The following is a 25,582-nucleotide window of genomic DNA, read 5'->3' on the forward strand; positions in this document are numbered from 1 at the left end:
GAAGAAAGAAATTTGAAATTTTGACCTTTAAAAGCATGCTTATTTGTAAGTGTGAATATACTATCAAATAGTAATTTATAACTTCTATGTTAATTTCTCAAATGAAAAATCAGAGTTTTACCTTGAAGTACTTTCAAGTTAAAATTATATTCATAACTCTAGAAAACTTAACATTGAAGTTCATCAGAGCCAGAGATGGTTATATGCAAACAGTACAAATTACAATTGCTGAGATAAGTTATTGCTGTAAGTCTTAGTATTTAATATTTCATCATGCTGTTTGTAAAAAGAAACCAAAATCTAACCTTGCCATGCATTTTTGAAGATTTCAATAAATGATTAGAGTTCTTAAACAATTAGGTTTCATTTTAATGTTCGAGCATGTATCCGTGTGTGCTCAGTCGCTAAGCCGTGTCTGACTGTTTTGTGACCCCATGGACTATAGCCTGCCGGGCTTCTCTGTCAATGGGATTTCCCAGGAGTGTGTTGTCATTTCCTTCTCCAGGTGTCTTCCTGACCCAGGGATCAAATCCGGGTCTCTTGCTTAGCCAGGTGGTTTCTTTACCATGGAGCCACAAGGAAAGCCCATAATGTTCAGGCAGGTTTAGCTAAATAACCTTTGTTTAATACTGACCTGAGTGCAGTATAATTTATAGACTAATATAAATTTGTAAATGTAGAACTATATATGGAATAGTAACATCTACATTTTAAAAAGATAATGTTTTGTTGAGGTGATATAGAAACTTGCCAAGTTTAGACAGTGTAGGATTGTAAAGTTGATTAATATGGACTACAAATCCCAGTAAAAAGGATTATTTTTAAAAAAGAATTATAAAACCTATTAAGGTTGATGAGGTGGTGAAATCTACTTTTCCTGTAGAAATTTTGAAAACCAATCTGATTATTTGCTTTGAAATGTCATACTATTAAAATACAGACAAGCCAGGTAATCTGCAACTCCATATCAGTCCTGTGTTAAACAAAATAAATTGAGAGATTATTATGCTTTTCTTCAGTATCTTTTCTTTTTCTCTTACACTTCCTCAGTAGAGTACTAGATTATGAATGTAAGTATTGAAGTATATAGGGCACAACATAAGCAGCTACTGTTGCTCAATGGTGGGTGACAGAAGTGTCATCTTTTAGAAGAATGATATATCACTTTTCTGTACTAACTCTTATATGATCATTAAAGATGTATTTATTTGATCTGGCTTCAGTTTTCTGTCAAATGTACTACATTATAGTATCAACACAAGAAACACATGTCTTTTAAATAGGGAATAGCAGTATACTGTGCTTATTTGAATATTAATTTCACATTTAAATTTGCTTCATTATAGTGATGTTATATAAAAATGAGAATATTTTATACTTATCACCCTAGTGCTTCTTTCTACTACATATTTTTTGCAATACATGTTAGTCATATTGATTAGCTTAGATAAGTCGTATAATTTCATTTCTATGTCTTTTTTTCCCCATACAATTTTGCTCCTTTTTTCTGTAACCAGAAATTGTTCAAGTATTTGGTTACCAGAAAGCACATAAATAACTTCTTATATTTCAAAGAAGAGCAATAAAGCAAATTGAATTTATTTGAGTTGATGTCTGTGAATGGAGTGGGCTTCCCAGGGCGCTCAGTGGTAAAGAATCTACCTGCCATGAGGGTGGGATGATTTGAAAGAATAGCATTGAAACATGTATATTAACATATGTGAAATAGATGACCAGTCCAAGTTTGAGGCATAAAATAGGGCACTCAAAGATGGTGCCGGGGACAACCCAGAGGGATGGAACGGGGAGGGTCATGGGAGGGGGTTTGAGACCGGGGGACACATGTCCAGCCGTGGCTGATTCATGTCAATGTATGGCAAAAAACTACCACAATATTGTAATTCAGTTCAGTTCAGTTCAGTCATTCCATCGCGTCCGACTCTTTGCAACACCATGGACTGTAGCATGCCAGGCCTCCCTGTCCATCACCAACTCCTGGAGTTTACTCAAACTCATGTCAATCGAGTCAGTGATGCCATCCAACCATCTTATCCTCTGTAGTCCCCTTGTCCTCCTGCCTTCAATCTTTCACAGCATCAGGGTTCTTTCAGATGAGTCAGTTCTTTGCATCAGGTGGCCAGAGTATTGGAGTTTCAGCTTCAGCATCAGTCCTTCCAATGAGTATTCAGGACTGATTTCCTTTAGGATGGACTGGTTGGATCTCCTCGCAGTCCAAGGGACTCTCAAGAGTCTTCTCCAACACCACAGTTCAAAAGCATCAATTCTTCTGCGCTCAGCTTTCTTTATAGTCCACCTCTCACATCTATACATGTCTACTGGAAAAACCATAGCCTTAACTAGACAGACCTTTGGTGGCAAGGTAATGTTTCTGTTTTTTAATATGCTGTCTACATTGGTCAAAGCTTTCCTTCCAAGGAGTAAACATCTTTTAATTGCATAGATGCAGTAACCATCTGCAGGGATTTTGGAGCCCCAGAAAATAAAATCTGTCACTGTTTCCCCATCTATTTGCCATGAAGTGATGGGATCGGATGCCATGATCTTAGTTTCCCGAATGTTGAGTTTTAAGCCAACTTTTTCACTCTCCTCTATTACTTTCATCAAGAGGCTCTTTAGTTCTTTGCTTTCTGATGTAAGGGTGGTGTCATCTGCATATCTGAGGTTATTGATATTTTTCCCAGCAATCTTGATTCCATCTTGTGCTTTACCAGCCCAGCGTTTTTCATGATGTACTCTGCATAGAAGTTAAATAAGCAGGGTGACAATATATCGCCTTGATGTACTCCTTTTCCTATTTGGAACCAGTTCCATGTCCAGTTCTAACTGTTGCTTCCTGACCTGCATACAGATTTCTCAAGAGGCAGGTCAGGTGGTCTGGTATTCCCATCTCCTTCAGAATTTTCCACACTTTATTGTGAACCACACAGTCAAAGGCTTTCGCATAGTCAATAAAGCAGAAATAGATGCTTTTCTGAAACTCTCTTGTGTTTTTCATTACATCAGTTGGCAATCTGATCTCTGGTTACTCTGCCTTTTCTAAAACCAGCTTAAACATCTGGAAGTTCATGGCTCACGTATTGCTGAAGCCTGGTTTGGAGAATTTTGAGCATTACTTTACTAGCGTGTGAGATGAGTACAATTGTGCGGTAGTTTGAGCATTCTTTGGCATTGTCTTTCTTTGGGATTGGGCTTCTTTTCCAGTCCTGTGGCCACTGTTGAGTTTTCCAAAATTGCTGGCATATTGAGTGTAGCACTTTCACACCATCATCTTTTAGGATTTGAAATAGCTCAACTGGAATTCCATTGCCTCCTCTAGCTTTGTTTGTAGTGATGCTTCCTAAGGCCCGTTTGACTTCGCATTCCAGGATGTCTGACTCTAGGTGAGTGATCACACCATCGTGATTATTTGGGTTGTGAAGATCTTTTTTATACAGTTCTTTTGTATATTCTTGCCACCTCTTCTTAATATCTTCTGGTTTTGTTAGGTCCATACCATTTCTGTCCTTTATTGAGCCCATCTTTGCATGAAATGTTCCCTTGGTATCTCTAATTTTCTTGTAAGAGATCTCTAGTCTTTCCCATTATATTGCTTTCCTCTATTTCTTTGCAGGGATCACTGAGGAAGCCTTTCTTATCTCTCCTTGCTATTCTTTGGAACTCTGCATTCAAATGGGTATAGCTTTCCTTTTCTCTTTTGCTTTTTGCTTCTTCTCTTTTCACAGCTATTTGTAAGGCTTCCTCAGACAGCCATTTTGCTTTTTTGCATTTCTTTTTTGCATTAATTTACTTGTATTCTTGTAAAGTAATTAGCCTCCAATTAAAAAAACAAAAACAAATCTGCCTCCCAATGCAGGAGATGCAAGAGACATGGATTTGATCGCTGGTTTGGGAAGATCCCCTGGAGGAGGAAATAGAAGCCACTCCAGTATTCTTGCTGGGGTAATCTCATGGACAGAGGAGCCTGTCAAGCTACAGTCCATGGGGTCACAAAGAGTCAGACACAGCTGAAAGGCTAAGTAAGCATGCACACATGCTATGAATGGAGTAGGAAATTTGTGAATTTTTATGTACAGGAGTATAGAATGAGCAATATAGAATCAATTTGGGTGAAGAGCAGACTTGTATGAAATCAAGAAATTCCAATTTTAAGTAACAGAAATTAAAGGGTTAATTTATTAAAAATAATGACCTAACATGTATAGTATACCCTATAGCTAATTCACCGTATTACTTTATTTTTAAGCTGCCTCTTTGTATTTACTTGTATATTTTCATTAACAAATGGCTATTTCTTAGAAAGCCATAATGGAATCTGATGAAGAATGGTCTATAAACAAGAAATTGATTGATCTCTCTTCAAAAGACATCAGAAAGTCTGTAAGTATTACTTTTTCTTAATAAAAGAAATAACCCTACTGTTAGAATCTTTGTAGTTTCCATATCTTATTTGAGAAAGAGACCATTTGGCTCAGTGACCAAAGGTGAAGTACATATAATTCTATAAATGAAGAAGAAATCATTTTCATCTTACCTGGTCTAGCAAATCCTTATTTGTCTAATGGTTTATATGAATATTTATTCCTGATTTTCCGGCCCTCTGCAGTAGTCCTTATAATTGGTTATGACAGCCATTATGAGATTCTCAGCCATGAAAGTTCTTCTTATGAGATTGTCAGCCTCTGTGGGACAAGTGAGGAAAGATGCTTTCTTGTTACTGAATTTGTAATGAGAAAAACATTGGTCTCTCCTAAAGATCCTGTTTTGAATTTAAAACTCTCTTTCTCGCTCCTTTTTTGTGGGGGGAGGGTGCCTATACATAGGTCTACTGTTATGTTCCTTTAAAATAGTAGTTGAGTTAGATTATGAATACATTTTTTCTTCTAGAGACCTTACTAACCATGCTTCATAGTTTAATCTTGATTTTCAAGTCAAATTTTAAATTGAGGTAAAACTTAAGGTGAGTGCTTCTGTAGTGACCTCCTTCTTTTCTAGAAATACACATTAAATGGAATAGATATATAATAGAACTCTAGATTTCTTTTTCTTTTTCTATGAAAAGAGTATTATATGAATGTATATTTGAATGCCTGCTATTTACCAGGCAGTGTTCTAGGTACATTTATACATAATGAAGCAGAGCAAAGACTTTTTGTAGCTTATATTCTGGTGCAAGAGTTGGCAACTGCATTCTTTGTACTAAATCCAGCCTGCTGCTTGTTTGTGTGAATGAAGTTTTATAGTAACATAGATATATCCTTTTATGAGTACTGTCTTTGGCTGCTTTCATGCTACAAGGGCAGAATTGAGAGTTACAATAAAAAGTTTATGATGTGCAATGCACAAATTATTTTTATTTAAGTTAAAACTTTTATTATAGGTTTTAAAAAGTTTTTTATAAGTTTTTAAAATTTTGCTGACCCTTATTATAGAAGATATCACTAGAATATTTCTATCGCATTTCTTTTGGAAATCCAGACTCCTGATACATGTGACTAATAGATCTCCTTTTTTATATCCTTTATTACCTTTATTATATCCCAGACAAAAGATTGAAATCTGCATTATTGGAGACAGTTTTAATTCAAAAGTAAAACCATTTATAATTCTTTTCTCTTTTTAAAAATTAAAAAGAAATTTAATACAATTTTAAAAGTTTACTTTCCATTTACAGTTATTACAAAATATTGGCTGTGTTTTCCATGTTGTACAATACATCCTTGAGCCTATATTACACATGATAGTTTGTATGTTCAACTCCCCAACCCCATATTGCCCCCGCTTATTGGTACTGGTAACCACCAGTTTGTTCTCTATATCTGTATGTCTGCTTCTTTTCCCCTTTATTCATTAGTTTGTTGCATTTTTTAGATTCCACGTATAAGTGATATCATGTAGTATTTGTCCTTCTCTGCCTTACTTCAATTCCCATAATGCCAAATGCCATCCAAGTCCATCCATGTTGCTGCAGATAGAAAAATTCTGTTCTTTTTAACATCTTTGTCCATTCATCTGTTGATGGACACTTAAGATGCTTTCATATCTTGGCTATTGTAAATAATGCTGCTATGAACATTTTCCAACCGGTCAATCCCAAGGGAAATCAGTCCTGAATATTCATTGGAAGGACTGATGCTGAAGCTGAAAGTCCAATACTTTGGCCATCTGATGTGAAGAACTGACTCATTGGAAAAGACCCTGAAGCTGGGGAAGACTGAAGGCAGGAGGAGAAGGGGATGACAGAGGATGAGATGGTTGGATGGCATCAGCAACTTGATGGGCATGAATTTGAGCAAGCTCCAGGAGTTGGTGATGGACAGGGACGTCTGGCATGCTGCAGTCCATGTGGTCGCAAAGAGTCAGACACGACTGAGCGAGTGAAATGAACTGATGAACATTTGGCTTTTTATACAGTTTATGGGGTTCTCGTAGCAAGAATACTAGGGTGGTTTGTCACGCCTTCCTTCAGTGGACCACATTATGTCAGAACTCTCCAGTGGAAACCATCTGTCTTGGGTGGCCCTGCATGGCATGGTTCATAGCTTCATAGAGTTACACAAGCCCCTTCAACATGACAAGTCAGTGACCATGAAGGAGTCTAGAGATCTCTTCAAGAAAATTGGAAATATCAAAAGAACATTTCATGTAAATACGGGCACAGTAAAGGACAGAAATGGTGAAGACCTAACAGAAGCAGAAGAGATCAAGAAGAGATGTCAGGAACACACAGAAGAACTATACACCAAAGATCTTTATACACCAAAGATCTTTATTGCCCGAGTCCAGCTCCAGCAGCCAGGGATTTAACCCGAAGGGAGGAATGGTGTCGGCAAGTATGATGCAGCCTCTGAATTTTCTTGGACTGCGTAACTTTATTTCAAGCTTAAGATTCTTTTTATACTTTTACAAAAGCATTAGGTCAGAGGTTTGACATTTTCAATTTCCACTCACCCAGATTTATTGTCTCCATAAATCATTGTTGCCCTTCAAACAGAGTTTCTGCTCCAGCGGTTCTCTCAGAATAGTGTTTTACTTTAACTCGTGATTACATTGTAACTCGTGCTTAAGTCTGGGCTGCATACCACAAACCTCAGCTTATATCTTATCTTTCTAACTCCTGTTTATCCCTAGTATCCTAAGCTCACTGTTTCTTCAAAAGGGCTTCTAGCTATTAATATTGCTAAAGTTCCTAATCTCTATGAGCTATAGTAGAATATGCTAACATTACAATATTCATTAAATCTTTAGCTTCTAACTATTTTAATTATTACTAAGCCCTAAATGCAGCAAACTCCTTCGCCAGAAAAACACCTTCCTCACAAACAGGCTTCAGATAGGAATCCCTCCCATGGCCTCAAGCTGCGGCCTACGTGCTCACCCTGGAACCCTCTTCTGCAAAAGTCCTTGATCAAATGTCAGTGATTAACTTTATGAATTATTCTCTGAGCACAGCTGCAGAAGGCTTTGTGCCTTCTCATGCTCCTCTCAAGAACAATAAGCACCTTAATATTCTTTTCAGTCAATTCAGCCGAGGAAGGGAAAAAACAAGTCAGAGTTACACGGCCTAACTCCTTCATCCCGGGTCCGTGCCTGCAGGACAAAGAGAGGGGGGTTGGGGCTGTGCCTCCATTTTGTCAGTAATGCCAAACGCGGCTCCTGACACTTAATGACCTGAATAACCACAATGGTGTGATCACTCACCTAGAGCCAAACATCCTGGAGTGTGAAGTCAAAAGGGCGTTAAGAAGCACTGCTGCCAGTAAAGCTAGTGGAGGTGATGGAATTCCAGCAGAGCTGTTTAAAATCCTAAAAGATGATGCTGTTAAAGTGCTGCACTCAATATGTCAGCAAATTTGGAAAACCTAACAGTATCCAGAGGACTGGAAAAGGTCAATCGATATCCCGGTTCCCAAGAAGGGAAGTGCTAAAGAATGTTCAAACTACCGGACACTTGGACTCACTTTCCATGCTAGTAAAGTTATGCTCAAAATCCTTCAGGCTAGGCTTCAGCATTATGTGAAACAAGAACTTCCAAGATGTACAAACTGGGTTTAGAAAAGGCAGAGGAACCAGAGATAAAATTGACAATTTTCACTGGATCATAGAGAAAGCAAGGGATTTCCAGAAAAACATCTACTTCTGTTTCATTAACTATGCTAGAGAATTTGACTGTGTGGATCATAACAAACTGGAAAATTCTTAGAGAGATGGGAATACCAGATCGTCTTACTTGTCTCCTGCGAAACCTGTATGAAGGTCAAGAAGCAACAGTTAGGACCTTATATGGAGCAATGGACTGGTTCAAAATTGAGGAAGGAGCACAACGAGACTGTTTATTGTCACCCTGTTTATTTAGCTTATACATGATGAGCTTAGCTTAGTACATCATGTAAAATGCTGGGCTGGATGACTTACAAAGTGGAATCAAGGTTGCCAGGAGAAATATCAGCAACCTCAGATATGCAGATGATACTGCTCAAATGGCAGAAAGTGAGATGGAACTAAAGAGCCTCTTGGTGAGGGTGAAAGAAGAGAGTGGAAAAGCCGGCTTAAAACTCAATATTAAAATAACTAAAATGGCATTCGGTCCCATCTCTTCATTGCAAATTGAAGAGGAAAAGGTGGAAGCAGTGAAAGATTTCTTCTTGGGCTCTAGAATCCCTGTGTATGGTAACTGCAGTCATGGAATTAGAAGATGATTGCTTCTTGGAAGGAAAGCTATGACAAACAGTGCTCAGTCGCTTCAGTGGTGTCTGACTCTTTGTCACCCAATGGACCACAGCTCACCAGGCTCCTTTGTCAATGGCATTCTCCAGGCAAGAATAGTGGAGTGGGTTGCCTTGCCCTCCTCCAGGAGGTCTTCCCCATCCAGGGATTGAACCTGCGTCTCATGCCTTGCAGGCAGATTCTTTACTGCTGACTCACCAGGAAAGCCCATGACAAACCTAGACAGTGTATTAAAAAGCAAAGACATCATTTTGCTGTTAATGGTCTGTATAGTCAAGGTTGTGGTCTTTCCTGTAATCATATACAGATGTGAGAATTGGACCATAAAAAATCGAGTAATTGATGCTTTTGAACCGTGGTGCTGGAGAAGACTCTTGAGAGTCCCGTGGACAGCAAGGAGATCAAACCAGTCAATCCTGAAGGATATTAACCCTGAATATTCATTGAAAGGACTGATGGTGATCCCGAAGTTTCAGTACTTAGGCCATCTGATGCAAAGAGCTGACTCATTGGAAAAGACCCTGATGCTGGGAAAGATTGAAGGCAGAAAGAGAAGAAGGCAACAGAGGATGAGATGGTTGGATGGCATCACCAAGTCAATGGACGTGAACTTGGGCAAACTCTGGGAGATGGTGAGGGACAGGGAGGCCTGGAGTGCTGCAGCCATGGGATTGCAAAGATTTGGACATGACTTGGCAACTGAACAACAGCATAAACATTCTATGCATATACCTTTTCAAGTTAGTGTTTTTGTTTTTTTCAGATATATATACCCAAGAGAGGAATTGCTGAGTTATATGGTAGTTGTATATTGAGTTTTTTAATAAACCTCTATACTGTTTTGCCTGGTGGCTACATCAATTTACATTCCCACCAATAGGGTTTTAGTGTTCTCTTTTCTTCATATCCTTGCCAACTTTGTTATTTGTTTTATTTTTAACAGTAGCCATAAAGGTGTGAGGTGATATCTCATTGTGGTTTTGGTTTTGATTAGCATTTTCCTGAAGTTAGTGATTTTGAGCATTTTTTCATATGCCTGTGGCCATCTTCATTTCCTCCTTGGTAAAATTCAGTTTTTTTATCCCCTTTTTAGTTGGGTTGTTTGTTTGTTTGTTTTTATATTGAGCTGTATTAACTGTTTATATATGTTGGATTAACCCCTTATTGGTCATATAATTTGCAAAATTTTTCTCCCATTTAGTAGGTTGTCTTCAAATTTTGTTGATAATTTCCTTTGCTGTGCAAAAGCTTTTAAATTTGCTTAGGTCCCATTTCTTTACTTCTGCTTTTATTTAATATACTCCAGGAGATGGATTAGAAAAGGCAATGGCACCCCACTCCAGTACTCTTGCCTGGAAAATCCATGGACGGAGAAGCCTGGTAGGCTGCAGTCCATGGGGTCGCGAACAGTGGGACACGACTGAGCGACTTCACTTTCACTCTTTACTTTCATGCATTGGAGAACGAAATGGCAACCCACTCCAGTGTTCTTGCCTGGAGAATCCCAGGGACGGGGGAAGCCTGGTGGGCTGCTGTCTATGGAGTCGCATAGAGTCAGACACGACTGAAGCGACTTAGCAGCACCAGCAGCAGGAGATGGATACAAATATTTTTGCTGTGATTCATGTCCCTGAATGTTCTCTATTTTCCTGTAGGTATTTTATAGTATCTGGCCCTAACTTTAGATCTTTAATCCATTTTAACTTTTATTTTTTGTATGATGTAAGAGAATGTTCTAATTTCAGTTCTTTACATGTATCTGTCTAGTTTTCCCAGCACTGTTTATTGAAGAGACTATCTTTTTTTCATTGTATATTCTTGGTTCCTTTTGGTGACCGTAGGTGCGTGAGTTTGTTTCTGGGCTGTCTATTCTGTTCCATTGATCTGTGTCTGTTTTCAATGCCAGTATCAAACTGTTCTGATGGGTGTAGCTTTGTATTAAAGAGTATGATCTGAAGTCAGGGAGCATAATTCTTCCAGCTTTGTTCTTCTTTCTCAAGATTGTTTTGGCTATTTGGGGCCTTTTGAAGGTATACTCTTCCAAAACTGAGCCAAGCACAAATAGAAAAGATGAATGGACGAATTACCAGTACTGAAATTGAGTCAGTAATTTAAAAATTTCCAGCAAACAAAAATCTAGAACCAGATGGCTGTACAGCTGAATTCTACCTAACATTTATCCTTCTGAAACTATTCCAAAAAATTGCAGAGGAAGAAATGCTTCTAAACTCATCTATATGAGTCCAGCATCACCCTGATACTAAAACCAGACAAAGATATCACAAAAAAGATTAGAGTTCAGTATCACTGATGAACATAGATGAAAAAATCCTCAACAACTAATAGCAGACTGAACCCAGCAATATATTAAAAAGATCATATACCGTGATCAAGTGAGATTTAACCCAGAATTGCAAGAATTTTCCACTGTTCAATCGATCAGTGTGATATACCACATTAACAAATTGAAAATAAAAACCATGTGATCATCTCAATAGATGGCAGAAAAAGCTTTTGATAAAATTTGGCATCCATTTATGATAAATTTCTCCAGAAAGTGGACATAGAGGGAATATATCTCAAAATAATGAAGGCCATGTATGGCAAACACACAGGTAACATCTGCCCCCTCCTGTTGCTCCCTGCTAAAGTCAAGGCTTCAGAGTGTACAACAAAATTAGAATTAGGTGTTAACAACAATTTAGAACACAATAGAATTGTATTTTTGGCTAGACTTCTGAAAGAAAGATACCTTTTAACCTTAGATAAGAAGAACCCACAAAGTTAGCAGATGTCATTGATTTCATTTAAATCTCTTCTCTCTCACTAACTGGGACAGATAAGACAGAGGTTAGGCTGTCTGGGGAGGCCTTACAAATAGCTGTGAAAAGAAGAGAAGTGAAAAGCAAAGGAAAAAAGGAAAGATATAAGCATCTGAATGCAGGGTTCCAAAGAATAGCAGGGAGAGATAAGAAAGCCTTCCTCAGTGATCAATGCAAAGAAATAGAGGAAAACAACAGAATGGAAAAGACTAGGGATCTCTTCAAGAAAATTAGAGATACCAAGGGAACATTTCATGCAAAGATGGGCTCGATAAAGGGCAGAAATGGTATGGACCTAACAGAAGCAGAAGATATTAAGAAGAGGTGGCAAGAATACACAGAAGAACTGTACAAAAAATATCTTCATGACCAAGATAAGCACGATGGTGTGATCACTCACCGAGAGCCAGACATCCTGGAATGTGAAGTCAAGTGGGCCTTAGGAAGCATCACTACAAACAAAGCTAGTGGAGGTGATGGAGTTCTAGTTGAGCTGTTTTGAATCCTCGAAGATGATGCTGTGAAAGTCCTGCACTCGATATGCCAGCAAATTTGGAAAACTCAGCAGTGGCCACAGGACTGGAAAAGGTCAGTTTTCACTCTAATCCCAAAGAAAGGCAATGCCAAAGAATGCTCAAACTACCACACAATTGCACTCATCTCACATGCTAATAAAGTAATGCTAAAAATTCTCCAAGCCAGGCTTCAGCAATACATGAACCGTGAACTTCCAGATGTTCAAGCTGGTTTTAGAAAAGGCAGAGGAACCAGAGATCAAATGGCCAACATCCGCTGGATCATGGAAAAGGCAAGAGAGTTCCAGAAAAATATCTATTTCTGCTTTATTGACTATGCCAAAGCCTTTGACTGTGTGGATCACAATAAACTATGGAAAATTCTTAAAGAGATGGGAATACCAGACCACCTGACCTGCCTTTTGAGAAAGCTATATGTAGGTTAGGAAGCAATAGTTAGAACTGGACAGGGAACAAAAGACTGGTTCCAAATAGGAAAAGGAGTATGTCAAGGCTGTATATTGTGTCCCTGCTTATTTAACTTCTATGCAGAATACATCATGAGAAACGCTGGTCTGGAAGAAGCACAAGCTGGAATCAAGATTGCCGGGAGAAATATCAATAACCTCAGATATGCAGATGACACCACCCTTATGGCAGAAAGTGAAGAGAAACTAAAAAGCCTCTTGATGAAAGTGAAAGAGGAGAGTGAAAAAGTTGGCTTAAAGCTCAACATTCAGAAAATGAAGATCATGGTGTCTGGTCCCATCACTTCATGGTAAATAGATGGGGAAACAGTGGAAAACAGTGTCAGGCTTTTTTGGGGGGGACTGCAAAATCACTGCAGATAGTGATTGCAACCATGAAATTAAAAGACGCTTAACTCCTTGGAAGGAAAGTTATGACCAACCTAGATAGCATATTCAAAAGCAGAGACATTGCTTTGCCAACAAAGGTCCGTCTAGTCAAGGCTATGGTTTTTCCTGTGGTCATGTATGGTTGTGAGTGGGACTGTGAAGAAAGCTGATCGCCGAAAAATGGATGCTTTTGGTGTTAGAGAATACTCTTGAGAGTCCCTTGAACTGCAAAGAAATCCAACCAGTCCATTCTAAAGGAGATCAGTCCTGGATGTTCTTTGGAAGGACTGATGCTAAAGCTGAAACTTCAATACTTTGGCCACCTCATGCGAAGAGTTGACTCATTGGCAAAGACTCTGATGCTGGGAGGGATTGGGGGCAAGAGGAAAAGGGGACGACAGAGGATGAGATGGCTGGATGGCATCACCGACTCCATGGACAAGAGTTTGGGTGAACTCCGGGAGTTGGTGATGAACAGGGAGGCCTGACATGCTGCAGTTCATGGGGTCACAAAGAGTCGGACATGACTGAGTGACTGAACTGAACTGAGCTGATATTGTTAATATTTAAAATACTTATAAATAGGGATAGAAAAGCCCCTTAAAACTTACCTAATGAATGGACTAAGGACTTGATAAAACATTTCACCCAAGAAGAGAGATATATAAAACACCTACCATGATAGCCTTAGAGCAAACCTTTATTAAATGCTTAGTAGCTCCAGGCCATTTATATGTTTATTTCTTGAACTGCTACTGCTGCTGCTAAGTCGCTTCAGTTGTGTCTGACTCTGTGCGACCCCATAGACAGCATCCCACCAGGTTCCGCCGTCCCTGGGATTCTCCAGGCAAGAACACAGGAGTCGTTTGCCATTTCCTTCTCCAGTGTATGAAAGTGGAAAGTGAAAAGTGAAAGTGAAGTCTCTCAGTTGTGTCCGACTCTTCACGACCCCATGGACTGCAGCCTACCGGGCTCCTCCATCATGGGATTTCCCAGGCAAGAGTACTGGAGTGGGGTGCCATCACCTTCTCCGATTTCTTGAACTCCCCCTTTTTCCCTATCTTATAGCTTAAGAAACAGCCATAGAGAAGTTGAATAATAGTAAAGAAATGATACCAGGCAGTATGAATATCATCAAAAATAAATGTTGGAGAAGGTGTGGAGAGAAAGGAACCCTCCTACTCTAGAGAGTGTCATACTGAGTTAAGTAATTTAGGTAGAGAAGGAGAAATATTGTGTGACATCCCTTATATGTCGAATCTAAAAGAAATGATACAAAAGAACTTCCTTACAAAATAGAAAGAGACAGACTTAGAGAACGTATTTGTGGTTGCCGGGAGGAAGTGATAATTAGGGAGTTTCGGATGGACGTGTTCACACTGCTGTATTTAAAATGGATAAGCAACAAATACCTACTGTATAGCACATGGAACTCTGCTCGGTGTTACATGAACATGACAACCTGGATGGGAGGGGAGTTTGGGGAAGAATGGATACATATGTATGTATGGCTGAGTCCCTTTGCTGTTCATCTGAAACTATCACATTGTTAATAAGCTATATCCCAGTATAAAATAAGAAGGTTTAAAAAAAAATCTCAAAAAGTAGAACTATTAGAGGGACTTCCTTGATGGTCCAGTGGTTAAGAATTCACCTTCAGATGCAAGTTCGACCCTGGTCAGGGAACAAAGATCCGACATGCCATGGGGTGACAAATCCCATATGCTGCAACTGGAGAGCCCTGGGCGCATGGCAGCAAAGATCCTGCATGCCGCAGCTAAGGCCCAATGCAGCCGAATAAGTATTTTTTTAAACTGAATTTTAAAAAAGTTAAAAGACAAAAATGATAAAATTAAGTATACCTAAGTAAACAGCTAAGGGATAGGCATAAAGATGTAAAATATGACATCAAAAATAGAAAACATGTAGGGGGAATAAAAAATAATAGATCTTTTAGAATGTCTTTGAACTTAAATGTCAGTTTAAAACAAGTATATATATTGATAGATATGTCAACATATATGAACTCCATGATAACTACTATATATGCAATATTTTATTGGTAAGCCATCTAGTACCTCTGGAGAAGAGAATGGCAAACCACTCCAGTATTCTTGCCTCGAAAAGCCCATGAACAGTATGAAAAGGCAAAAAGCTATGACACCAGGAGATAACGCCCTAGGCTGGAAGGTGCCTGATAAGCTACTGGGAGAGAGCAGAGAAATAGCTCCAGAAAGAATGAAGAGGCTTTAACTGTGTGGATCACAACAAACTATGGAACATTCTTAAGGAGATGGGAATACCAGACCACCTTACCTGCCTCCTGAGAAACCTGTATGCAGGTCAAGAAGCAACAGTTAGAACCTGACTTGGAATGACAGACTGGTTCAAAATTGCAGAAAGAATGCATCAAGACTGTATATTGTCACCCTGCTTATTTAACTTCTAAGCAGAGTACATTATGCAAAATGCCAGTCTGGATGAATCACAGGCTAGAATCAAGATTTCCAGGAGAAATACCAACAATCTCAGATATGCAGATGATACCTCTCTAATGGCAGAAAGAGAAGAGGAACTAAAGAGCCTCTTGGTAAAGGTGAAAGAGGAGAGTGAAGGAGCTGACATAAAACTCACCATTCAAAAAATGAAGATCATGGCTTCTGGTCCCATTGCTTCATGGCACATAGATGGGGAAACAATGGAAAGAGTGACAGATTTTCTTTTCTTCAGCTCCAAAATCACTGTGGATGGTTACTGCAGCCACGAAATTAAAAGATGCTTGCTCCTTGAAAGAAAAGCTGTGACCCACCTAGACAGTGTATAAAAAAAGCAGAGACATCACTTTGCCAACAAAGGTCTCTGTAGTCATAACTGTGGTTTTTCCAGTAATCGTGTACGTATGTGAGAGCTGTACCATAAAGAAGGCTGAATGCTGAAGAATTGATGCTTTTAAATTGTGGTGCTGCAGAAGACTTGAGAGTCCCTTGGACAGCAAGGAGATCAAACCAATCAATCCTAAAGCAAATAAACCCTGAATATTCATTGGAAGAACTGATGCTGAAGCTCTAGTCCTTTGACTACCTAATGTGAAGAGGCAACTCATTGGAAAATACCCTGATGCTGGGAAAGATTGAGGGCAGGAGAAGAGGGCGGCAGAGGATGAGATGGATGGCATCACCAGCTCAATGGACATGAGTCTGAGCAAACTTCAGGAGACAGTGAAGGACAGGGAAGCCTGGCTTGCTGCAGTCCATGGGGTCACAAAGAATAGGACATGACTTAGCACCTGAACAAAAACAGTCTAGTATCTACTGCAAGTTTATTTATTTTAATCTGAATATATACCTGAAATAAGTTCCTGGAGGGTTAATATTTCCACTTAACCAGTAAGAAACATACATACAGATTCTTCTTGCAATGGTTATTACATATTTAACTTTGAAGTGGTTTCTTTTCTAAATCGCCACGTAGTGTTTTATCTGAGACTGTTTGAGAGCCAGAGCAGCTTGGGAATGAACTAGATGACCTCTTGAAGTCCCTCTTAGCTTTAGGATTTAATAATTATGTGGATGGAATTGTGACGAGAACTTGAGTCTAAGAATAATTTCAAAGCAGGTCACTTTTTACAAAGTTAAGCTTTCCAGTGTCTTTTTAACATGATAATGTTTCTGAGCATGAAGTGAACAAACTTGATCTATTTTAACTTTAATTCTGAAGAAATCTCATTATGCTTCTTTTAAAAAAACTTTATGTCCATAAAAAAGCAGCCCTCTATCCCATCTCCTTAGTTTCATTAAGTATTTTGTATGTGTATTGAGGGTGGTGATTTTTTTCCCATAGTAGATTCTTGGCTATTAGTACAGATTTGCCTATTAATAATTCATTCTGATTCTCTGTTCATTTATGTTTTTATTTGTGTGAGTATAAACTTGTTTTAATGTCTATTTTATCTACTTTCTCTAGGTCTTTTGATTTATTTTCAGTATAGTGTGAAGTTCATGAATATATGCAAGGGAAAGATGTCTGAATGTTAATTGCAGAGGGGTTGCATGATGTTCACTAAGTTGTCAAGAAAATGATCTTTTTCACAAGATAGTTTTTTTTAATTCTCAAGACAGTTTATAGAGAGGTCACATGAATTCTTCTCAACTTTTTATTATGATTTTGAAATTTAATTCCATGATAACTGTAGCAGTTGAAAAACATCTAAGAGATCTTGGGTTTGACTTTCAAAACTAAGCAAAGACCACCTCAAGGAAAATTAGTGTTTACCCCGGGATCTTTAAATATGAGGACAATTATAGAAAGTCAGGATTAAAGACTGGAATGTTTAAAGCGGAAAACAAATACTACTGTTTTTCTATCATCAATAAAATATTTTGCTGTAATTCTGTCAGTACTCTTCATGGGTGGTACAAAGTTTCAACTTCTTTCACTCCTGCTGGTCAGGGCAAGAAAAGGGGAGTACTAACTGTACGTGTACTTTGATAATGGAGCCTTCGCAGTGCCTACTGACTAATAACTCTTCTAGCAAGAGCATAGGTTGTACCTTTTGCATCCTTCAGTGAGAGAAGAGTTGTTTGTGACAGCGTGTTCATCTTGGAAATTATACAATATGTTGTTGAGCTTTGCTGTGTATATACAAATTACCACAAACTTAGTGCTTTTAAAATAACTTACTTATTATCTCATAATTTTGGGAGTCACAAATATGAAATGGGTTTAAAATCAAGATGTCAGCAGGCCTGCTTTTTTTTGAGGCTCTTAGGGAGAATCCATTTCCTTGCTGTTTTCAGTTTCTGGAAGTCAGCTGCATTCCATGGCTTGTGGTTCTTTCAAAGCCAACCAGTATAAGATCTTCCAGTCTTTCTCTGACTCTGACCTTTCTGTCATATCCTATATAACCTGAGATAATCTTTCCATTTCAAGATCCCTAACTTAATCATATCTGCAAAGCCCTTTTTGCCTTATAATGTAATTTATTTATGGCAAATAGGGAATTAGAGCATTGACATATTTAGGAAGCCATTTTTCTGCAAAATACAATATCATACCAACAAAAAACATGGACACTGTTATCATAAGTTGATTTCTCAAGATCCCTTCCTGGAGAGTACTGTTCTTTATCCATGTAGTCTTCAATATAATTTTAGCCATTCATATTCATGTTTCACACGTTGATCTATTTAGATAGCAAAAATATTTTAATGGAGCCTTCCATTCTTTTTTGACTACTAGATTTGCACAAAGCAGTGTTAATAGGAGATGGAAATGAAAATATTTGAATAATATTCTCTTTGCCAAACATTAGTCTGTGTACTCAATATGCATTTTTCTATTTGATCCTCACAGCAGACTTCTGAGCTCTTCGTATTTATCATAAGACTCACAGATCTTAAATAACTTGTCTAAAGTTAGAAGTAACAGAAATGTGATTAGAGTCTTGTCCATCTATTTTTTGGCTAACTGTGTATGTCATATGTGTTTTAATTTTACTTTAAAATGTGAAAATATTTTTTAAAAAGCACGAGTAGTAACCATTTCTCTGCATTTTGTGTTATATACTAGTTTGTAAACTGATTTTTTAACTTAAACTTTTCCTATAACCTATACAACTCTTTATAGGCCCCAGTTTTAATTGCTTTATACTATTTCAAGATGACCACTCTTCTTCCACCCTATCACACTACACTATCTCTTCCCAAGGCATGCCTTCTGGAGGGCACAATACAAAATATATATAATTAAGTAGAAGGATGTAATTCAATGAAACTGAGTCATGCCGTTGTAGGGCCACCCCAGATGGACAAGTCATGGTGGAGAGTTCTGACAAAACATGGTCCACTAGAGAAGGGAATGGCAAACCACTTAAGCATTCTTGCCTTGAGAACCCCATGAAGGTGCTGCTGCTGCTGCTGCTAAGTTTCTTCAGTCGTGTCCGACTCTGTGTGACCCCACAGACGGCAGCCCACCAGGCTCCACCATCCCTGGGATTCTCCAGGCAAGAACACTGGAGTGGGTTGCCATTTCCTTCTCCAGTGCGTGAAAGTGAAAAGTGAAAGTGAAATCGCTCAGTCGTGTCCGACTTTTCGCCACCCCATGGACTACAGCCTACCAGGCTCCTCTGTCCATGGGATTTTCCAGGCAAGAGTACTGGAGTGGGATGCCATCGCTTCCTCCGCCCATGAAGGTATGAAGAGGCAAAAAGATATGACACTGAAAGATGAACTACCTTGGTTGGTGGTGTCCAATATGCTCCTGGAGAAGAGCAGAGCAATAGCTCCAAAAGGAATGAAGAGGCTGAGCCAAAGCAGAAATAGCGCCCAGTTATGGATATGTTTTGTGGGGAAAGTAAAGTCTGATGTTGTTAACAATATTGCATAGGAACCTGCAATGTTAGGTCCATGAATCCAGGTAAATTGGAAGTGGTCAAATAGGAGATGGCAAGAGTGAACATCGACATTTTAGGAATAAGTGAACTAAAGTGGACAGCAGTAGTCAAATTTAATTCAGATGACCATTATATCTACCACTGTGGGCAAGAATCCCTTAGAGGAAAGGGAGTAGCCCTCAGTCAACAAAAGAGTCTGAAATGCAGTACTTCAGTGCAATCTCAAAAATGACAGAATGATCTCTGTTTGTTTCCAAGGCAGACCATTCAATCAGTATCACAGTATTCCAAGTCTATGCCCCAACCACTAATGCCAAAGAAGGTGAAGTTGAAACGTTCTATGAAGAACTATAAGACCTTCTAGAACTAACACCAAAAAAGAGATGTGCTTTTCATCATAGGGTACTGGAATGCAAATGTAGGAAGTGAAGAGAAACCTGGAGTAACGGGCAAGTTTGGTCTTTGAGTACAAGAGGAAGCAGAGCAAAGGCTAACAGAGTTTTGCCAAGAGAATGCACTGGTCATAGCAAACACCCACTTCCAACAACACAAGACACTACTCTACACATGGACATCAGTTCAGTTCAATCGATCAGTCGTGTCTGACTCTTTGCAACCCCATGAACCACAGCACGCTAGGCCTCCCTGTCCATCACCAACTCCTGGAGTCCATCCAAACTCATGTCCATCAAGTCGGTGATGCCATCCAACCATCTCATTCTCTGTCGTACCCATCTCCTCCTGCCCTCAATCTTTCCCAGCATCAGGATCTTTTCAAATGAATCAGCTCTTCGCGTCAGGTGGCCCAAGTATTGGAGTTTCAGCTTCAACATCAGTCCTTCCAGTGAACACCCAGGACTGATCACTTTAGGATGGACTGGTTGGATCTCCTTGCAGTCCAAGGGACTCTCAAGAGTTTTCTCCAATACCACAGTTCAAAAGCATCAATTCTTTGGCATTCAGTTTTCTTTATAGTCCAAATCTCACATCCATCCATGACCACTGGAAAAACCATAGCTTTGACTAGATGGACCTTTGTTTGCACAGTAATGTCTCTGCTTTTTAATATGCTATCTAAGTTGGTCATAACTTTTCTTCCAAGGAGTAAGTGTCTTGTCATTTCATGGCTGCAGTCACTATCTGCAGTGATTTTGGAGCCCAGAAAAATAAAGTCAGCCACTGTTTCCACTGTTTCCCCATCTATTTGCCATGAAGTCATGGGACCAGATGCCATGATCTTAGTTTTCTGAATGTTGAGTTTTAAGCCAACTTTTGCACTCTCCTCTTTCACTTTCATCAAGAGGCTCTTTAGTTCTTCACTTTCTGCCATAAGGCTGGTTGTCATCTGCATATCTGAGGTTATTGATATTTCTTCCGGCAATATTGATTCCAGCTTGTTCTTCCTCCAGCCCAGTGTTTCTCATATAAGTTAAATCAGCAGGGTGACAATATACAGCCTTGACGTACTCCTTCCCTATTTGGCACCAGTCTGTTGTTCCATGTCCAGTTCTAACTGTTGATTCCTGACCTGCATACCAGTTTCTCAGGAGGCAGGTCAGGAGGTCTGGTATTCCCATCTCTTTCAGAACTTTCCACAGTTTATTGTGATCCACACAGTCAGAGGCTTTGGCATAGTCAATAAAGCAGAAATAGATGTTTTTCTGGAACTCTCTTGCTTTTTCAATGATCCAGCAGATGTTGGCAGTTTGATCTCTGGTTCCTCTGCCTTTTCTAAAACCAGCTTGAACATCTGGAAGTTTGCGGTTCACATATTGCTGAAGCCTGGCTTGGAGAATTTTAAGCATTACTTTACTAATGTATGAGATGAGTGCAATTATGTGGTAGTTTGAGCGTTCTTTGACATTGCCTTTCTTTGGGATTGGAATGAAAACTGACCTTTTCTAGTCCTGTGGCCACTACTGAGTTTTCCAGATTTGCTGTCATATTGAGTGCAGCACTTTCACAGCATCATCTTTCAGGATTTGAGATAGCTCAACTAGAATTCCATCACCTCCACTAGCTTTGTTTGTAGTGATGCTTCCTAAGGCCCACTTGACTTCACATTCCAGGATAGATATCTGGCTCTAGGTGAGTGATCACACCATCGTGATTATCTGGGTCATGAAGGTCTTTTTTATACAGTTCTTCTGTGTATTCTTGCCACCTCTTAATATCTTCTGCTCCTGTTAGGTCCCTCCCATTTCTGGCTTTTATTGAGCCCATCTTTGCATAAAATGTTCTCTTGGTATCTCTAATTTTCTTGAAGAGATCTCTAGTCTTTCCCATTGTATTGTTTTTCTCTGTTTCTTTGCATTGATCGCTGAGGAATGCTTTCTTATCTCTCCTGGCTGTACTTTCGAACTCTGCATTCAAATGGGTATATCTTTCCTTTTCCCCTTTGCTTTTCGCTTCCCTTCTTTTCACAGCTATTTGTAAGGCCTCCTCAGACAGCCATTTAGCTTTTTTGCATTTCTTTTTCTTGGGTCAATACCAAAATCAGATTGATTATATTCTTTGCAGCAGAAGATAGAGAAACTCTATATGGTCAGCAAAAATAAGACCAGGAGCTGACTGTGGCTCAGATAATGAACTCCTTATTGCCAAACAATAAGACTTAAATTGAAGAAAGTAGAGAAAGTGACTAGGCCATTAAGGTATGACCTAAATCGAATCCCTTATGATCGTATAATGGAAGCGATAATCAAGGGATTAGATCTGATAGAGTGTCTGAAGAACTGTGGATGGAGGTTTATGACACTGTACAAGAGGTGGTGATCAAAACCATCCCCAAGAAAAAGAAATGCAAAAAGACAAAATGGCTGTCTGAGGAAGCCTTACAAATATATAAGGAAAGAGAAGTGAAAGGCAAAGGAGAAAAGGAAAGACACGCCCCTCTGAATGCAGAGTTCCAAAGACTAGTAAGCAGAGACAAGAAAGCCTTCCAAAGTGAACAGTGCAAAGAAACGGAGGAAAACAATAGAATGGGAAAGATTAGAGATCTCTTCAAGAAAATTAGAGATACCAAGGGAACATTTCATGTAAAGATGGGCAAAAAAAAAGACAGAAATGGTATGGAAATAACAGAATTAGAAGATATTAAGTAAAGGTGTCAAGAATACACAGAAAAACTATACAAAAAAAAATATCTTAATGACCTGGATAACCACGATGGTGTGATCATTCACCTATAGCCAAACATCTTGGAGTGTGAAGTCAAGTGGGCCTTAGGAAACATCACTGTGAACAAAGATAGTAGGGGTGTTGGAATGCCAGCTAAACTATTTCAAATCCTAAAAGATCATACTGTTTGTTAAAGTGCTGCACTTAATATGCCAGCAAATTTGGAAAACTCAGCAGTGGCCACAGGATTGGAAAAGGTCAGTTTTCATTCCAATCCCAAAGAGGATAATGCCAAAAAATGTTCAAACTATTGCACAATTGCATTCATTTCACATGCTGTCAAAGTGATACTCAAAATTCTCCAAGGGAGGCCTCCATAGTACGTGAACTGAGAGCTTTCAGGTGTTCAAGCTTTATTTAGAAAAGGCAGAGGAGCCAGAGATCAAATTGCCAACATCTGCTGGATCATCAGAAAAGCAAGAGAGTTCCAGGAAAACATCTACTTCCATCTCATTGATTATGCTAAAGCCTTTGACTGTGTGGATCACAACAAACTACGGTAAATTTGTAGTTAGATAGGGCTGCTGCTGCTAAGTCACTTCAGTTGTGTCCAACTCTGTGCAACCCCATAGATGGCAGCCCACCAGGCTCCCCTGTCCCTGGGATTCTCCAGGCAAGAACACTGGAGTGGGTTGCCATTTCCTTCTCCAGTGCGTGAAAGTGAAAAGGGAAAGTGAAGCCACTCAGTCGTGTCCTACTCTTAGCGACCCTAAGGAGTGCAGCCTACCAGGCTCTTCCGTCCACGGGATTTTCCAGGCAAGAGTACTGGAGTGGGGTGCCATTGCCTTCTCCTAGATAGGGCTACCAGAGCACTTTACCTGCCTTCTGAGAAACCTGTATGGATGTCAAGAAGCAAAAGTTAACAACAGACGTGAAACAACAGACTGATTCCAAATTGGGAAAGGAGTACGTCACAGCTGTATATTGTCACTCTGCTTATTTAACTTATATGCAGAGTACATCATGAGAAATGCTGGGCTGGATGAAGCACAAGCTGGAATCAAGATTGTAGGGAGAAATATCAATAAGCTCAGATATGCAGATGACACCACCCTTATGGCAGACACCAAAGAGGGACTAATAGCCTCTTGATGAAGGTGAAAGAGGAGAGTGAAAAAGCTGGCATAAACTCAACATTCAAAAACCAAAAATCATGGCATCCAGTCCCATCACTTTATGGCAGATAGATGTGAAAACAATGGAAACAGGGACAGAGTTTATTTTCATGTGTTCAAAGTCACTGCAGATGGTGACTGCAGTCACAAAATCCAAAGATACTTGCTCCTTGGTAGAAAAACTGTGACAAACCTAGGCAGTGTATTAAAAAGCAGAGACATTATTTTGCTGACACAGGTCCATACAGTCAAGTGTATGGTTTTTCCAGTAGTCATGTATGGGTGTGAGAGTTGAACCATAAAGAAGGCTGATCGCTGAAGAATTGATGTTTTTGAACTGTGGTGCTGGAGAACTCTTGGACTGCAAGGAAATCAAGCCAGTCAATCTGAATGGAAATTAATCCTGAATATTCATTAGAAGGACTGATGCTGAAGCTGAAGCTCCAATACATTGGCCACCTGATGCGAAGAGCTGATTCATTAGAAAAGATGCTGGTCCAGGGAAAGATTGAAGGCAGGAGGAGAAGGGGATGACAGAGGATGAGATTGTTGGATGGCATCCCTGACTCGATGGACATGAGTTTGAGCAAGCTCTGGGAGATGGTGAAGGACAGGAAAGCCTGATGTGTTGCATCCATGGGCTCACAAAGAGTTGGCCATGACTGAGTAACTGAATGACAAATATAAATCACTGCCAAAATTAGCAAATACAACTTTATCAGGGGATTAAGGGAGGGAGATATTAATCACTGTGGATGGTGACTGCAGCCATGAAATTAAAGGACGCTTGTTCCTTTAGCTATGACAATCTGAGACAACATATTAAAAAGCAGAGACATCATTTTGCTGACAGAGTTCCATATTGTCAAACCTATGGTTTTTCCAGTAGTCAGGTATGGATTTGAGACTTGAATCATAAAGAAGGCTGAGTGCAGAGGAATTGATGCTTTGTAATTGTGATGCTGGAGAAGACATGATGTCCTTGGGCTACAAGGAGATCAAACCAGTCCTAAAGGAAATCAGCCTTGAATATTCATTGGAAGGACTGATGCTGAAGCTCCAATACTTTGGCCAGCTGATGTGAAGAGCCAACTCATTTGAAAAGACCCTGATGCTAGGAAAGATTGAAGGCAGGAGAAGGGGATGGCAGAGAATGTGATGGTTAGATGGCATCACCAACTCACTGGACATGAATTTGAGCAAACTCTGGGAGATAGTGGAGGACAGGGAAGCCTGCATGCTGCAGTCCATGGGGTCGCAAAGAATTGGACATGACTTTATGACTGAACAACTGCAATATTACTTTAAAAAAAATTATTTATTATTTGGCTGTGCTGGGTCTTAGTGCCATGCCAGAGCTTTAGTTGTGACATGTTAAGTCTTAGTTCGGCATGTGGGTTCAACCACAGTTCGAACTCAGGCCCCCTTCATTGGGAGTGCAGTGTCTTAGCCACTGGACCACCAGGGAAGTGCCCAATATTACTTTAAATTGACCAATTTGAATACTTTCTAGTAACATAATTAGGGCTTGGAAGAAAAACTTGCCAGGACAGAAGATCTACTTAATATAAAGCTAGAAATTATGACCTTTTCCAGTCAAGATAGTGTCTGAAATACTTCATGCCTGCACGTGTGTGTGTGTGTGTGTGTGTGTGTGTGTGTGTCTTTGAGTGTATGTAGTAAGAGGGAGGGAAAAAAGGTAGGGAAAGACAATACTTAATACTGGAAATATTTTAAAATGAGATTGATAAACTAAATTAGATTGATAAACTACCTTACCAGTTAATTAAAAAGCTATGATTGTTTGCATTTAATTTATTTTTGATCAATAAGTAGTAATAAAAGTTCAAGGATATTATAAACAAAGCTCTGAGTATATGACTAAGCCCCAGTTCCTTTTCTGCACTCTGAGAAAAAAACACAAGAAAGCATATCCTTAATCTCTATTTGCATAGTC

At 39.3% G+C, this 25,582-nt stretch overlaps 1 protein-coding gene across 1 annotated transcript in view; it reads left to right on the forward strand.

Moving 5' to 3' along the window:
* The window catches only part of CWF19L2 (CWF19 like cell cycle control factor 2), a 148,800-nt gene that overhangs the window by 119,640 nt on the left and 3,578 nt on the right, over positions 1 to 25,582 (forward strand). The window contains exon 16 of the mRNA XM_052652985.1: positions 4,318 to 4,398. Within this exon, the coding sequence (XP_052508945.1) occupies positions 4,318 to 4,398 (81 nt within the window). The remainder of the gene's footprint in view (positions 1 to 4,317; positions 4,399 to 25,582) is intronic.

Source organism: Budorcas taxicolor, chromosome 15, assembly GCF_023091745.1.
Source record: "Budorcas taxicolor isolate Tak-1 chromosome 15, Takin1.1, whole genome shotgun sequence".
In the NCBI taxonomy this organism is placed as follows: domain Eukaryota; kingdom Metazoa; phylum Chordata; class Mammalia; order Artiodactyla; family Bovidae; genus Budorcas; species Budorcas taxicolor.